The 16940-nt window shown below is 37.3% G+C and overlaps 1 protein-coding gene and 1 long non-coding RNA gene across 2 annotated transcripts; one reads left to right on the forward strand and one right to left on the reverse strand.

The window, feature by feature from the left end:
- The first annotated feature begins 3863 nt into the window (after nt 1-3863).
- On the forward strand, nt 3864-14011 carry LOC120273764 (receptor-like protein EIX1). The gene is made up of 2 exons (XM_039280466.1): nt 3864-4092; nt 12259-14011. Exons 1-2 carry the CDS (start codon nt 3864-3866, stop codon nt 13818-13820), a joined length of 1791 nt encoding a protein of 596 aa, XP_039136400.1. The 3' UTR covers nt 13821-14011.
- LOC120271213 lies at nt 8431-10296 on the reverse strand. The gene is made up of 3 exons (XR_005539839.1): nt 10263-10296; nt 9105-9164; nt 8431-8549 (listed from the first exon to the last, which is right to left on the reverse strand). It is a non-coding gene; the product is annotated as an uncharacterized LOC120271213 (long non-coding RNA).
- Nucleotides 14012-16940: the final 2929 nt, after the last annotated feature.

Genomic DNA, 16940 nt, shown 5'->3' on the forward strand with positions numbered 1-16940 from the left:
CCAAAGGACAACAAGAATGAGACTTCTCTAGATTACGAATATGATTAATGTAGTCATTCACAGAATTAGAAAAGGAAATTCCACATGCATCACAATATTTAACAATTTGAACATTAGACCAATCAGCAATGAGTAAAGGTTTGGCGTTCGTTCCTTTATCGCCATCACCACCAGCCCTTTTTTTCTTTGCCGATTTAGGTATCTCAACCAAATAACCCACCTCCTCATTGAACCTTGAAGAAGGTTTCTTTTGCCGTTCACTTTTCCTGGTTCTAGTAGACTGCCTTATCTTGGACGTATTACTCTCTTCATGTAAGGCTGGCAAAAGTTTTCTTATGTTTCTTTCAAATTCTGTTACTGAATTATCAGAGTTGATGTCCATTTCAGGTGACAAAGAATATGAGGAACGAGTATCAGAAACAACCCCTTATATTGTCAAATCAGCACCACTGTTTCCTCCTTCATTAGTGGGAGATGAACTTGGGACCAGGGCCCAGACCCTTGCCAAAAATTACCAAATAAATCCCTCTGGTACTATGTGACAACCAACTATGTACACCATGTACTATGTGACAACCCACTACGTACACCAAATAAATCCCTCTGGCCAAAAATCGACACGTCTCCCCTTTGTACTATGTGACAACCCACTACGTACACCATCAGACGAACGACGCTCTAGAGACCGAGCCAACAAGTAACCACCCGTTCGTCCAAGACAATTGGAATGACCATCGGTCTGATGTGCCGGCACCCGCACGTGGGGAGGACACTCGTCGGTGCCACCGTGGGAGCAAGGCTCAACCACCACCCACAGCTCCTTCATCATCGGAGCTGAAGCCCCTATCACTCTCTCCTCATCTGCTTGACTCCCCGTAACAATAATATCCCGTTGTCTTTCCCGATGGGAGCAAGGCTCCACCATCCACAGAAGTACCGGAGGACGGCCGTTTCTCCTTTTCCTTCGCCTTCCGGTCACACACCAAAGATCCCTCGACAGCAGCAACCTCTCTAGGGGCGATAATATAATGACCCAACTCCCTTGGATAGACCAGGAAACTCGCACGATCTTCAGTGAATAACACACTATATCTCCTTATCCCTATACTGAAATTCAGTTCAAAAGGCAAAGAGACACCCGACCGGCGTCGCACCAGCACCGATAAAAATTATTTATGAGAAGCTCAGCTTGAGACAACATGACTAACTCTCCCACCGGTTGAAGAACTTCAGAGATAATGCTATATATAGCACCAAGCATGGGGTAGCAGGTTCCAAATGAGGATCCATTAACCCTCCCCTGAGGCTCTCCCAACCGCTCTTAATTCAGCCGACCAAGGAACGATCATTACCATGCAAGGTCCATCCTTCATCATCGCCTTGAATTTTCCCAGCTTACAAAGGTCCTCACCTCTTCCCTGCTCGTTAGAGGTAGAAGGAAAGTGCAGTATTTAATGGCATAATGGGACTGGCCAAAGCCTTGTTAATTATAGAAGGAATGACGGCCAAAAGATTAGATTCATTAACAAACCTCTCTTCGAGAGACAACACCGCCACCTTCGCAAGTTCATCTCACAGTTCCGATGACTCCGGAGGTAATGGGATCGAGAGAGACGCTCAGTTGAGCAGTTGGACCCGCAAGGCCTCACGAGACGAACCTACCCCGTCAGCCTCTAAAATAGCTTGTGACACCACCTGAGTCCCTGCTCTCTTAGACCTAACGTGCACCTTCTTCTGATGTGGACTCTTCCTAGGCTCCACCGGGCAATGGGGTGACATATGGCCGACACAAGCACATCGCAGACAGACGATCTGATGATGACACTCCGTCGTTTTGTGGGTGTTCCTAAAGCAACGCCCACATGAAGGCTTCTTCGGTGACCTAGGCCTCTTTGCACCGGTGAGTGAAGGCTATTTGAGAGGGTGATCCACTCCGTTCCGTTTCTCCAAACGCTTAGAGGAAGGTACCTCATCTGACTATGAAGAGCTAGCCACCTGTGCATACGACATCCCCATCTGCTTGCGCTGTGAACCACCCGACCGTCGCCAACGAGGAAGGACCAGGAGGAAAAGATATTGAAGCAGTCTTACTTCCACCACTGCCACCGCCGCCGGCGACCCCCCAAAGGTTCTTTAGGAGGCTTATTTAGCTTTCCTTGTTACTATACAAGCTTGCCTTGTTATGATGTATTTTTTCCTTTATAGTTTTGTGATTATATAGTTTTATAATTTCTATTTTCTAGACTTTTTTGTTGCTTTTCAAGAATTAACCATACCATGAATCTACTACAAAATTTTCATACTAATAATAGTAAAATGAATCTAATTGTACATAAATTTTACTAAGATTATTATACTTGTCTGCCCTACTGAAATTTTTCTCAAAAATTTGACCTTTGAGTTATTTTTTTGGTATGTATGTTTCAAGTTTTATGATTATTTGTTTACATTCCTCATGAACTACTACCTCATTGATAGCAGGGTAAACATATATATGCTAAACTTCTGTTGGAAATATAGTTCCACATCAGTTGTGTGATAGAAGTGTAATGGGTTTATATATAGATATAGGGGTTAGCCACTAAGTTTTGAGACTTTTTGGTGTAAAACCCCTAAGCTTATGTAGCACCCATATTTGAACCACTAGTACAAAATATAAAATCTAACATGGTATCAGAAAATATAGTGGAGCCCAATATAAAAAAAAAAGGGACATCTGAGACACAAAGTGGTGTACAAGTCCATTTGAGTAGAACCTCTGAGACACAAGTAGTGTACAAGTTCATGTGTGTAGGACCTCTGAGACACAAAGTAGTGTACAAGTTCTGGTAAAAACAGACCTTTGGTGTACAAGTTTGAGCAAATTCGAACTGACAAAAAAAAAAGACCTAGTTGAACTTGAGGGAGGGTTTTAGAAATATAGTCCCACATCGGTTGTGTGATAGAAGTGTAATTTGTTTATTTATAAATATAGGGGTTGAGCCATTAAATCTTGAGACTTTTTGGTGTAAAACCCCTAAGCTTATGTAGCACCCATATAGGGCCCACTAGTACAAAATATAAAATCTTAACAACTTCATTAGTCCTATTAATTACCAAGAAACATATGAATTCTTCAAGATCCTTTCAAAATAGGTATAACTCTTATAATAGCATTATAATTAAAATTGTTTTTATTTTAATCATGGTTGTAGCTTTGGATTCCAAGCACCACAAAAATTCATAAATATAAGAAAATATCAAGCGAGTTTCCAAGAATGAAGCTGGTCAAATCCTTGTACAAAGATGGCCTACTTTCTACGAAGAACACAAGATAATTTGGAAAGACCGAAAGCATTCTCGATTGATCTTTTATTGCTGCAGATGACAGAGATTTTTATAAGTACAAATCACAATGAGCAAGAATAATATTATCATGTAATTAAAAGGAAATAAGAGTGGTTTGGAAAGTTTCAAATTTTTGCACTTAGAAACCCGATAAAAGCACACCATTGATTGAGCTTTTAATGAGGTGTAGCTCTAAGAAGAATTGTTCAAAATCTAATAAATGCTCACCTGCCTTCCATATTGATTGGACACATTACAATTCCTAATGCTGTAATCTATGAAACTCCATTCATCAAACAATCTAATAAATGCATAAATGAATTTTCAATGTTATATATATATACTTACATGGTGAACCCGACAACTTAAATAGAAAAACAAAGTCATTTATCTATGGGTGTAAAGCTCACTAAAGCTCTCCTACTAGTCTTTCTCTACCTCAAATTCAGCCTCTGCAATGGGGTTTCAATCAATGTGTGCAGAGAACTCGAAAGGAAAGCACTTCTTGATTTCAAAGAAGGGCTTAAAGATCCTCGATGGACTGCTATCATCTTGGATTGGGGAAGATGCTACGCATTTGGAGAGGAATTCAATGTGATAACCAAACAGGGTATGTTGTGCAACTTGATCTTGGTAACAAGAGGCCTCTTCATGACATGTTTCAATATGGCCCACGTCTCGAGCCATTGAATGGAGAGATCAATCCAGCTTTGCTTGGGTTGAAACACTTGCAATACTTGGATCTCAGCATGAACTTCTTTGGAGGTATTCAAATCCCCGCTTTCATTGGTTCACTCGCACAACTGCGTTATCTTGATCTCTCTTGTGCTGGCTTTAGTGGACTAGTTCCTCATCAGCTTGGCAATCTCTCACACTTGCATCATCTTGATCTTTCTAATCCTTTCTATTCATCTTGGAACAAACTCTTCATTGTTGGAAGTTATTGGCTCTCAAATCTTTCTTCTCTTCGAGTACCTAAACTTGAATTTTGTTGATCTCTCCAAAGCACCGATTGGCTAGAATCACTTAACACTTTTTCCTTTAGTCTCGAAATATACTTATCAAACTGCAATCTTGAGATTCCCCGATTCTCTTGCACATGTTAACTTTACAAAGCTTCGAGTTATTGATCTCTCTAGTAACAATCTTCATTCCGTAGTCCCATCTTGGTTGTTCAAGCTAACCAGACCTTGAGAGTCTAGATTTGAGTGCCAATGCTTTCAAAGAGCTAATTCCTAGTGCTATTGGAAATTTAACATCTCTCGAGTCCTCAACCTTGCCAACAATAGAGTCCTAGAAGGTGGAGTGCCACCGAGCTTAGGAAACCTCTGCATGTTGAACTCATTGGATCTTTCGATAGAAATAAATATCTGCATGGTGATTTGAATGAACTTGGAGAAGTGTTTTCAGGTTGCATTAAAGATAGTTTGGAAATACTTTATTGGGCCATCGGTGAACTCACAGGGACATTTTTCCAGATTAGGTCGGGAAACCTCAAGTCTCTCAAGATGCTCAATCAGTATGTGAACTTATTTTATGGGCCATTCCTCCAATTCAGACTTCATTCTTTGAAAAAATTGGATATTTCTCGCAATACATTGAATGGAAGTGTCCCAGTAAATTTGGGTCAACTATATCCTAAACTTGAATTCTTGGATTTTGCTTATAATAATTTGACAGTGTGGGCTCCTTTCTTTCCACCCGGCCTTTAATTGGGATTGACCGGTTGAAAAAAGCATAGATCACAAATCAAATTTAATTTTTATGACTTCAAGAGATTATGGGTTCATGACTTCCACTAAAGGCAAGCCCTTAATGTTAATTACCCGGACATTGTCGCGAGGAACCTCCGATTAAGAAAAATAAGTGTGAACAAGGAGACAAATTGTGATAATCAATTTTTCATTGATTTCAATAAATATGAATTCATGGATTCCATTGAAAATACAAGAAATTTAAAATCATCTTGACAATCATCTTGACTTATGGACTTAGTGTCCGAACATTGTGTCTTGGACATTTTTTTTTTGCATTTTTTGATTTGATTTGCATCTTGAGTTTGATTTGAATTTCAAATTATGACTCCTCCATGTTGATGAACCATAGGCTTGATTTTTGACTTTTCATAAGCTCAGGGTTTTTCATGCTTGTGAAGTTCCCTTCTTGACTTCACGAACCTCTTTGGGTCTTTGACTTCGACGTCTTGAGACTCACGGGAGTTCAATTGTCGATTTATATGGATTTCAAATATTGACTTGTGAAACTCTTTGGGTCTTTGACTTTCGATGCCCGAGACCGCTGAGCTCAATTGTCGATTTATATAAATTTTTGAAATATTGACTTGTGAAACTCTTTGGGTCTTTTGACTTTTTTTAATGTCTTGAGACCGCCCGAGGCTCAATTAGTCGATTTATATGGATTTCAAATCTTGATTTTTTTTTTTTATATTTTAAGTCTTGACTTGACTACTTTGGTTTTGATTATGCATATCATGATATGTCGCTGCATGCACGTCATCATTGCATTGCATGCCTGATTACCATCTTGAAATATCTCATAACCGCTTTAAAATTTATATATATATATATATATATATATATATATTATTGCTGCCTCGAGACAAATTTAGTCACCACTTCAAGATAAGCACCCTTGTCGCTGTTTCAAGATTAGCATTTATTATTTTATTTATTTTTTGTTGCCCCAGGATAAGTTTTTCTCCATGCATACAGTACATGTTTCCTCTGTTATCCATTTGCGGGCATATCATTTCGAGATTTTTTTTTTATTTTAATGAATATATAGTATGCACACTTCTCATTTTTCATTTCTTTTTTTTTTATTATTTATTTATTTTTTTATTTCATGCACATATGCCTGCTTCTCATCATTCATATATTTTTTTAATGGTGGGCCCATATGCTTCTCATTTCTTTATTTTTTTTATCTTTATTATTATTTTTTATATATTTTTTTTTGCCATACACGTATGTATGCTTCTCCTCATTCTTTTTTTATTTTATTTTTGCTTTGCATGCTTTTCATTTCATTTTTTTTATTTCGTGCACGTATGTGTGCATGTATTTTTATCATCTAATCACCGCAAAAATATTTTCAAACATGCACATGAATATGCATGTATGCTCCTCATCATTCATTTATTTATGTGCATTTTATATTTTAATGCACATCATGCATGCAGACTATAGACTAGAGCATGCTTTTCATCATTCTCATTTTTTTTTTGTTTTCATTGCATGCTTCTATATCATATAGAGGGGGATCAATGCCTTCGTTCATGGAACTTTCTACGTACCATGCTTCATTATTTTTATTTATTTTATTATTATTTATTTTTTTTCATTGGGATGAGTTTTCTCAATTTAACCACATCCATTCACTTTCATATGCATGCATTACTATCCTACTTTTTGATTTCTTTTTATGCACGTGAGAATATAGCAGGGCTTCTCATACTTGATCATTGTAATGTATTGCTTCTCACTTTTTTTAATTATATTTTTTTGTTTGCATGCATACATATAATAATTTTTAATATTCCCATGTATATCTCCTCACGGTGGGCCCTTCCCTTTCATTCACGTGAGTACATATATGCATGCATATTATAGGTCCATAGAATGGTTCTCATTTTCTCATTTTTCCTCATTTTTATTTTATTTTATTTGTTTTCAAATATCACCATGTGTGTTTTCCATGCTTGTCCTTTCACTTCTCCTTTTCTTGTAGGTATTAGAATCAGAGGATGATGATCATAAGGACAAATGATCATCATGTTGAGTCTTTTTGAACTAAACACTAAGTGTTGCTGATAACTGATGCTTGGTCCTTGCTCGTCCGAGAAGCTTAGCTCGAAATCAGAACATGAATTTGCCAACTTGAAACCCTCCAAACACCGGCACAAGCCTCCACTCACCTTTGATAGCATATAAAGCCCTTCTTGATGGTTTCCAACAAGTAAGAATCCCTTTAGACCTCCATTCATTCATGGCATACAAATCCACTTTTAACCCATTATGATTATCCAAGTTTGCAGCAATGAGTTCATGTTTCATCAACTCCGGGAGGATGAAAATGACTACATGATAACCGTGAAAGATAAACTTGCTTTGGCTAATGTCACTGTCGGTGATGATTTTATCTCTAAAGAAGCAGGGACTGAAGTTATTGTTCTTCCTCATCACCTCTGGCAGCCATGCGAATGGTTCTTGTCTCATGCTCTTAATCAACAACATGGTCAACTTCATTGCCCGTACAAATTCCTCTTGTTTCCTCACTTTCATTATATATTTTTTAAAAGCATGTGAGTATATATATGCATGCATCTCATTTCTTTTTTTTCTTTTTTTTTTTAAATATTTTTTTATATATATATTTTTGTTTTTTCCATGCACGTATGCATGCCTTTCAATATATTTATATATATTTTTTATGTCAATCAATCAAAATAATATTTTGATCCCATGTATTCAAACTTCAAAAGTGCATGCAAACATGAAGAGAAGCATATCCTGTGCATATACTTTTTATATAAATGACTACTCTCCAACTTTCAGTTAGTCTCCTCATTTGCATAAAGACAATGGGTACTCTTCAAGAAAATGGTAATAAAGAAGAAGCCAAGTCATTGCCGTTTCATCTCGAGCTTTTCGACTTTATTTGTTGAAATCATCATTGCTTTTATCTGCTGCTGGAAAGTAACCATGATCACTTTGATTATGGTGCCTCTGGTCCTTGTTGTTGGAGGTACATATAAGCTTAAAACAAAGAGCACAGCAACGAAACCCATGCGCAACCTTGGCAACGGCAGCTGTTGCGGTGTGGCTCGATGGAGTAAAAGTCGCGATCGAAAGTGTCACGTCCCAGCCCCACGGCACGGGCTCAGGACGGATCGGCCGCATCCAATGGGACCTGGGCCCCACGGGTGCAAGGCCTCGACTAAAAAAACACCGTCGAGTCAACCCTAACAAGCAGATATGAATAGAACACAAAAGCACAAATAGGATACTGGAAACTGAAATACTACAAGTACTGGGACTTTAGCGATTTCCCTACGAATACAAATACAACCCTAACAGATTCGCAAATTACAAATACAATCAGAATACAAGTCTTACACTCACAAGCAGGTAATAACAAGATATTGATAACGTAGACAATACGACTCTCTGACACCCCCCAGACCTAAACTTGATCTTCTCCTCGCGAAAGAGTATCACAGAGTGCATGAGCCACAAGGGCCCGTGAGGATCGCAGATAAACAATGTATAGCGGATATTGCGGAATAATAGCTCATGCTTCATGCTGAATACGTGAAAAATACGCAGAATCTCGGAATAATCCAAAAAAACACGAAAAAAACACGCGAAAATACATCTCCATGGCTAATAGAAATCAACAAAGACGAGTGTCGGATCTTCGACTATGAAGTCGGAAATGCAATGCAAACGTAATGTAATATCAACAGCCGTGAGCCGGATCTTCGACCGCAGACGGGGGGTAGCGCTACTACAGAAAACATGTGCACATGGCTAGGACTTACTCCTCCTAGCTGGGCGAGCCAGAAATGGAGATGTACTAAAAACCGCAGAAAATACGGAATACAGACAGAGGAATTACTGAATAAATAATACAAATAAGAAAAATAAATAAATAAACATAAATACCACTCAAATAAATAAAATTATCAAAACAATGCAATAATTAAATAATAATTATTGCCATAAATACGGAATTATATGCATCGCAGAGCCTACCTGGCTCCGAGCTACAGAGTTGGGTTCACCAAGTCCCGCGAACTACAGCCCGGTATGGATCTACCCAGACAGAATAATCTAATTTAGGTGACAAATCTTGGGCCGGGCCTAAATTACAACTATAGCTCAAGCTAATTCAACAAATAAAAGAGTTCAAAGCTAGCAAGACAACAGAACAATCATGCACATACTAGCAACTAAAAGTTTACAGGAGAAATAAGGAGTTAAGCCAACAAAAAAAATCAACTATACATATACATATACTCCGTGAAGGCTATGAAATAAGCACCAAAGACATCAAAAATTTTTCAAAACTAATAATCATCATTAACACATGTTTCATATTATATAAATCTATATTTCTAACATGCACTCACAAGCATTTATAAATAAGCTTCTTATTTAAAAGTAAAACTAAAATAAACTAAACATTAGCATGAAAAGCCAAGAAATGGATGAATTCTCAACGAAAGAGAATTTCTAAAACCTGAACTACACACACACACATATATATATATAAGACATCAATTAAAAACCAAACTAAAACTTAAGATCTCATGATCAACAGGATTAAGAACTTAATTAAAAGGACAATGTTTAAGAGACATGCTTGCGAGACATCATGTTTACATGTATCAAAAAGAACACACTCTAGTTGCATGCTCATCTCACCAAATTAATTAATAAGAAAACAAATGCATCATGCCGATTTTCACTAAGGAAACATGCTGACAAACCAACATGCATGACCATATGTTTAATTTTATAAAAATATAATCAACTAACTTAACATGGTCTGCATACTCACAATGTCAAGCTTACAAACATGGAAACCTATATTCAAATAATTCAAAAACATGAATGCTAATTTACATGACCAGACTTACAAGATGCATACTCAAATATTATAATTAAATTATAGGCATCCCTTGGTAGATACAAGCTTGCAAAAATCAAGAGAGATAAATAAAATCTTAACAAAATAAGGTCATAGATTCCAAAACCTCTCTATGTTGCAACATGCACACATAGAATTTAAGCTTAAAATTACAAAAAGCATGCTACTCATAATTATTCAAAATGACCAAAAACACTCAATGACATGAAAAAAACATGCTCAAATAACTTCTCGAATTCTAAAGAAAATAACAAGCTTACCTCTAAGCTTGTTGGTGACAAGTTCCACTCAAAACCAAGCATAAAGAGAAAAAGAAAAATGACACCAAAAATTCGCCAAGGTTGAGTTGTTTCAAGGATAAGAGAGTTTGAGAGCAAGAAGATTGGTTGCACAGCTAAACCTATAAAAAAGCAACCCATAAACTCAATTAAAAGCCTCCACTAATCAAAAACAGGAAAAACCAATAATCCACCATCAGGCAAGATCCGGAAATTAAGGCAATGAAACAAACAGTGGGGCCCACTCACTAAACACCTAGTCAAACCAGTCAAAGATAGATAAAAAAAAACAAACATTACAGAAAGATGCGTTGGTGAAGGGCATCAAGAGGAAATTGCCGCACACCATGTCGCAGATCGAGTCGAGACCGGCTTTCCGGCTGTGAACGCGCGGCTTGATACTCATTGATGGTGATTCCCGTGATGTTTGCCCGGGAGTGAGCCGTGATTGCATGCATCGGACCACCGACGCTGTATCCGATGTCAAGGGCTTTGAGGCTTGGCTGCGCGTTGATAAGATCGGCGGCGCGTTCTTCATGGATGCTCGTGGCGTCGCTGTGAGAGAGGTTGGGAATGGAAGGAGAGAAGTGGAAGCTCTGGCCCCAGCCCTACTCGTAGATGTCGGTGATGAGATTGTAGAAGGTGTCGTCGTCTCCGTTGCAGATCAAATCTGCGGTTTTGGCGGAGAAGATGATAAAAGAGAGGAGAGAGATTGAGAATGTTGGAGTTCTCATCCACGGGAAAGAGAGAGAAAGAGAGGAGAAATGCATGCATGTACGTGCATGTGTTTTTCCTTTTTCCTTTTTTTATATCTTCTTAATATTCTTCTACTCTTCCCGATTTTTTCTTTTTCTTTTTCATCAAATCTACTATTTTTTCCTCCGAGGGCTTTGGTTTTTTCCCTCTGTCTTCTCCTTCTTCTTTTCAGTTGGCAATGATTATGGTGACGGCGGCATCAACACGAGCAAAGAGTGAGCAAATGATCGAGTCAAGTCGCTGGCGGCATTATCTCGACCCACTCAGCAGAAGAACGACGATGGTGTCGGTGATGACGACGGCAACAACGCGCAAAAAATAGCAGGCATGGCAATGACGGTGGCGACAGTGGTCATTAGCAGCAGCAGCGATGGTGTCGATGACGGCGAGCAGTAGATAGTGATGGCAGCAGGGGCGATTTTTTTTTTTCTTTTCTTCTTCTTTTTTTTTCTTTTTTTTCTCTTTTTTTTCTTCATTTATTTTTTTGGCTTCCCCCAAGCTTCCTTCTTCTTTTTTTTTTTCTCCTCCTTTTCTTCTTCCGGTCCCCTCCTTTTAAATTTTTTTTATCCTTATCCTCAATCCAAACCCCCTCCCGTAGAATCCTAACCCATAACCTCTTTGCGGAACAAGTCAAGAGAAAGAGGATAAAATTAGATTTAAAATTTAAATTAAATTTTCAAAAATCAAATTTAAAATTTTAATTAAAATTTCAAATTTTAACTAGAGTAATAAAATCCGATTTGCCTCGAGATATGTGTTTGGGCGCCTCGGTATTTGCACTTTCTCAGGTTACCTCAAGATTTGTCCTTAGGCCACATAAAATTTAGGATTGCCTCGGGATGTGTATTTGGGCTATCCTAAGATTTGAGATTGCTTCGAGATATGTGTTCTCAAGGGCAATCTTGTAATTTGTATTTATGCCTCGAGATAAATTCTCAAAGGCAATTTTGTAATTTGCATTTTGCCTCAAGATATGTTCTCAAGGGCAATTTTGTAATTTGCATTTTTTTTTCCTATTTGCCTCGGGATTTGTATTCTAATCTAAGACAACAAATAATTTATTTAAAGAGAAAATCCAAAATCAATTAAGATTATGACATTTAAATTTTAATCCTAACCATGATTTAAACTTTACTTAAATTAGGATTTGGGTTCTATTAGGACATATGTTACATTTTTATATATGAACAGACAGGTGTTTTGACTGAAGCTCACTTTGCAGGTCTTGCAAAACTTCAACATCTTGGCTTTTCTGCTAATGAATTCAGGGTTGATCTTGGTTCACAATGGGTGCCTCCTGTTGGCTTAAATACACTGGCCATGTGGAACAGTAAACTAGGACCGGGATTTCCTTCATGGATTCAAAAGTTGGAGAATCTCTCAGTTGCTGCTTTCTCAAATGCTGGAATTTCAGACACTCTGCCAGACTGGTTTTGGAACTTTTCGAAGAATCTTCAACTTGTAGATTTATCATATAATGATATCAAAGGCAAGCTTCCTGCTTCATTAGAGCATCTTTCTGATCTTCGGTATGTTGGTCTGAGTCGAAACTCATTTGAAGGATCAGTGTCACGATTTCCTGCAAATTTGGAGTACTTGCTTTTGTCTTCCAACAAGATAGCGGGAAGGATCCCAGAAACATTATGTTATCTGAAGAAGCTGGCAGTTCTTGATCTCTCTAAAAATCAACTTATAGGTGAAATTCCTGATTGCTGGAATCATTCTCTCCAACCAAAATTATCCACTTTTGATCTGTCCGACAATCAATTATCTGGAGGTATTCCTACAACCATTAGTTCTCCATCCTTGGCTTATTTGCATTTGAACAACAATAATTTGTCGGGAGAGCTCCCTTTATCTTTGAGAAATTGCCGAGCATTGAGGACTCTTGATCTTGGCCAGAATAAGTTAAGTGGAAGCATACCTACTTGGTTTGCAAAGAGTTTATTGAACTTGGAGGTTCTTCGACTCCGTGATAACATGATTGTTGGCGATATTCCTCCTGAGTTGGGTAACCTTACCAATCTTCGTGTCATAGACTTTGCATATAATCATCTGTCAGGAACCATACCATACAATCTTGGCAACCTTAGAGCTATGAAATTTGCTCCTAAAATATTCTATAACACTAAGGTTGCACTTGAGATATATGATAAAATCTCCTTTGATTATATTGACAACATGGAAATTCTTTACTTGGTATCAAATAAACTTCTCATAGGCTACATGGATAATGTCAATGTGAATTTGAAAGGGAGGGATGTTCGATATGATAAGCTGCTGCCACTTCTGATATCCATTGACCTCTCAAGAAATGAGTTATGTGGGGAGATTCCTGAAGAACTAATGTATCTTTCTTATTTGCAAAATCTGAATTTATCTGGAAACCATTTGATGGGAAGAATTCCAGACAAGATCGGCCTGTTACTGAGGTTAGAATCACTTGATTTATCAAAGAATGATCTTTCAGGGGCTATTTTGACAACAATGATCACGCTATCTTTCTTAAGTCATCTAAACCTATCATATAACAATTTATCTGGAAAAATTCCAGACAGTGGGCAGTTTCTAGCACTTCCAGACCCATCTATCTATTTTGGAAACTATGCTCTTTGTGGCTTTCCATTGGATAACGATTGTGAAAATGTCGACAAACCACCCGGTGTAAGGTACCCTAAAGATGAAGATGAGGCAGAGAAGATAGGGTTCTATATGAGCATTGCCTTGGGATACATTCTTGGGTTTTGGGTGCTTTGGGGTGTGTTGCTGCTCAACAAGAAATAGGGATTTGCGTATTTTCAATTTGTTGACTATGTGCTGTATGCTACTCGAGATTGTCTTTGAAAGTGAAAAACCAGTATTCTGTAGATGTATAAATATGGTGCCAATACTCACAAGCATGTCATCGTGTGTGTAGCTTGGTGGTATGCTTATGCGTTCCACGGTTGTACAAATAATGTAAAATGATGTTATAATATCTTTGGTCTCTCTCTTAGGTCATGTGGGACATGACTTGTCATTACCATGCTCCTTCTTTTATAGTTTCTTTGAATAAAATTTGTGCTATATTCACTTAATTTTGATAAAAAGAGCCATCAGGCTATTTATTTAAAAGGAAAATAGCAATACAAAGGAAGGGAGAAATGGAAGAGGAAGGAAACAAAACATTGTGGTATCCACATTTATTTAAAAAAAAAAAAGAAAAAAAAGGAGAAGCTAAAGGAAGCTAATTACATAGAAAAACCAGAATGTAAAAGTGCCTTCATGATCCAGTGGGGTAAGTCCTTTCTTGATGAAAGAGGGTGAGACTAAGAAGACTCAAAATATGATAAGAACATGTAGAAACTAATGCATTTAGATTATGTCAAAATTATATATATATATATATATATACACTGCATAGAAAGATGATGAATCCACTTCAATTCTACAGCCCATTTCAGAGTGTGGCCCACATTGCCCATATTCTAATGAACTCAACAACCATGATTATATTTGTTTTAATCAAAGCAGTATTTGTAATCTATTGGAAGATGTTTCTTATTATCATGTTGGGAAACCTCTACAAAATTGGCAACTAAATTTGAGAATCTGAACTCCCTGTTAGAGGGCACTAATCATTCAAATCATTAATGCCAATCTAGTGCTAGAAAAAATGAATGACATAAGACAACATTGTCAAGATGGAACTAACTGGTAGGCTTCCTGACCCTCTCACCTTGAATATCAAGGAAGAATGGGATAGCTAGTACTCCCCTTGAACTGCTAGATGCAAAGAGGAAAATGTCAGAAGGCTCTATCACAACAGTCATGCACAACTTGGAGTTCCTTGGGGCTCGTACAGAGGGAGCGAGAGACCTTGTAGATTTGGCGGCCATCCCAAGATTAGGCTCGCAATTTTGAGTTTTAGCCCATCCTCGGGGTTTATGTCATCTATCCTCTGTCAATTCTATGTTAATCTTCCATTGCTAGTGCAAGCTCTTTGGTTGTGGTATTGTTTTCTTGATGTATCTCTTTTGCTTTAATGAACATGGGTTTTCTTTTATAAGAACTAATGAACGTGGTTCATCAACTTTTTCAAAAAAGAAAGAAAGAAAGATGATATATTTTTCCTTCATCCTTTTGTTGTATGTAGCTGTGGTTACTACATTTATTATATTTTCTATTCTCTTATTTTTGTTGCCTTTCAAAAATGAACTATATCATGAATCTAACCGTAAATAATTTTACCAAGATTGTTATACTTGTCCACACTACCAAAAATTATCTCCAACATTTTAACTGTTTTTTTTTTTGGGAAAAAAGTGGATAAACCATTAGTTTATTAAAACTGGGAAACACGTACAATACATGGGAAAACAATACAAGAACTAAAAAACTAAATTATAACCACAACAGATCAAGAAAACTGGGGAAAAAAAAGCAAATACAGTAGGAAAACAAGCATAACTAGTGTCACCAGAGGTGAAATACAAAGAAAAAGAGAAGGGGAAAATACAACAGGACTGAAGAAAGTGAAGTCATAGTGAGTTAATAATGTCCACAGTGTGGTAGCATGAAATTAACTTAGTTGCTAAAAGATGTACTCACTGATCAGGGTGTTGCGGAGATTGTCTTCATTTCTAACACTCAGGAAATCTAGCGAGCATTTAAGAGTGTGGACCTCTTCACTTGGTATGTGCTGATGTTGTGGATCACTTACAACTGAAATCCAAGAGAAAAACAAGTAAATAATCTTTAAGATGACTGGAATAAAGGTAAGCACACAAGGTGTTTGAAAATTCTCCTATTTCTTTCAAGCCAGATATTCCAAAAAGTTCTGAGCTAGAAATCCAATAAGATATGATGTCAGGTTACTATTTGTAGGATCCAAGAGGTCCAAACATAATATATGGACTGATTGACAATCTGTAGTCCATAAATTTGACCAAAGTAGGATCAAATATTCTTTAAGAAGCTACATTTAAGAAACAAGTGATCCATTGTTTTTGTGGTATGATGGCATACAACACAAGTATCAGTGAAGCATTGGTTACAACCTTGTTTATGAGGTTATCCAACATAAGGATTTTATTATCCCATGTTAGCTAACAGAAGAGGTTTATCTCACTCGGACAACCCATTTTCCGAAATTTATGCCTCAAAGGACAGCGCAAGCCCATCTGAGAGGAATTGGTAAAGTGAGAGTATAGAGAAGGACCTATTACTTTCTAGTCTCCAGATTTTGGAATCACCTTGATTGCTTGAACAGTCAGGTATGGAAGAAAATAGAGGAAGAATATAAGAAATAGAAGCCGTTTGTATAAAGATTATTGGGGAGGAAAGACCTTCAATGAAGTGCACCACCATTATTGAAAAGAGATGGCCAAAGGTTCTAGGGGGCATTACCTTCTAACCAATTATTGAACCTTAGAGATGTGGAAGCACCATCCTTAACTAGTGAGGAAGAGCAAGTTCGAATGATTGGGAGTAAAGGTGCAATACTAGCCGAAAAGAAAGATTTTTTCCAAGGTGATGAATGGAGTAAAGGCCAAGGTGGGTCAACATCAAAGGCAATACAAAAATATTCTTAAAAAAAATACAAAAAATTATAGGGCTTACCAATAGATATTTTCTTGCTCTAGGGATTTGAAAAGGAAGAAACGGTGGAGAAGTTCTTCATTAAAGCTATGGTTTTTAAAAGGAAGACATGATAAAAGACAAGAATTTTTATGTTTCAAAAGGGTAAAATTGAAATTTTACATGTCTCATATTTCCAACCTATGATGTAATCCGTTTCACACTCCCTTCCCATGTGAATCCTTTTCCCTAGTCAAAGGTAAAGTAATTGCAAGTTGACCATTACTTTACAGGGTTTTTTTTTCTACCAAACACATGAAACTGTTTCACAACCTTAACTTTGCA

This window comes from Dioscorea cayenensis, chromosome 2 (genome assembly GCF_009730915.1).
Source record: "Dioscorea cayenensis subsp. rotundata cultivar TDr96_F1 chromosome 2, TDr96_F1_v2_PseudoChromosome.rev07_lg8_w22 25.fasta, whole genome shotgun sequence".
NCBI lineage: Eukaryota > Viridiplantae > Streptophyta > Magnoliopsida > Dioscoreales > Dioscoreaceae > Dioscorea > Dioscorea cayenensis.

Excerpts from the sequence above, each read along its gene's own strand:
- LOC120273764 (XM_039280466.1), top strand. The coding sequence starts at position 3,864 with ATGGACTGCTATCATCTTGGATTGGGGAAGATGCTACGCATTTGGAGA. Across the intron at positions 4,093-12,258 it reads CAGCATGAACTTCTTTGGAG|GTCTTGCAAAACTTCAACAT; the intron begins GTATTCAAATCC and ends CTCACTTTGCAG.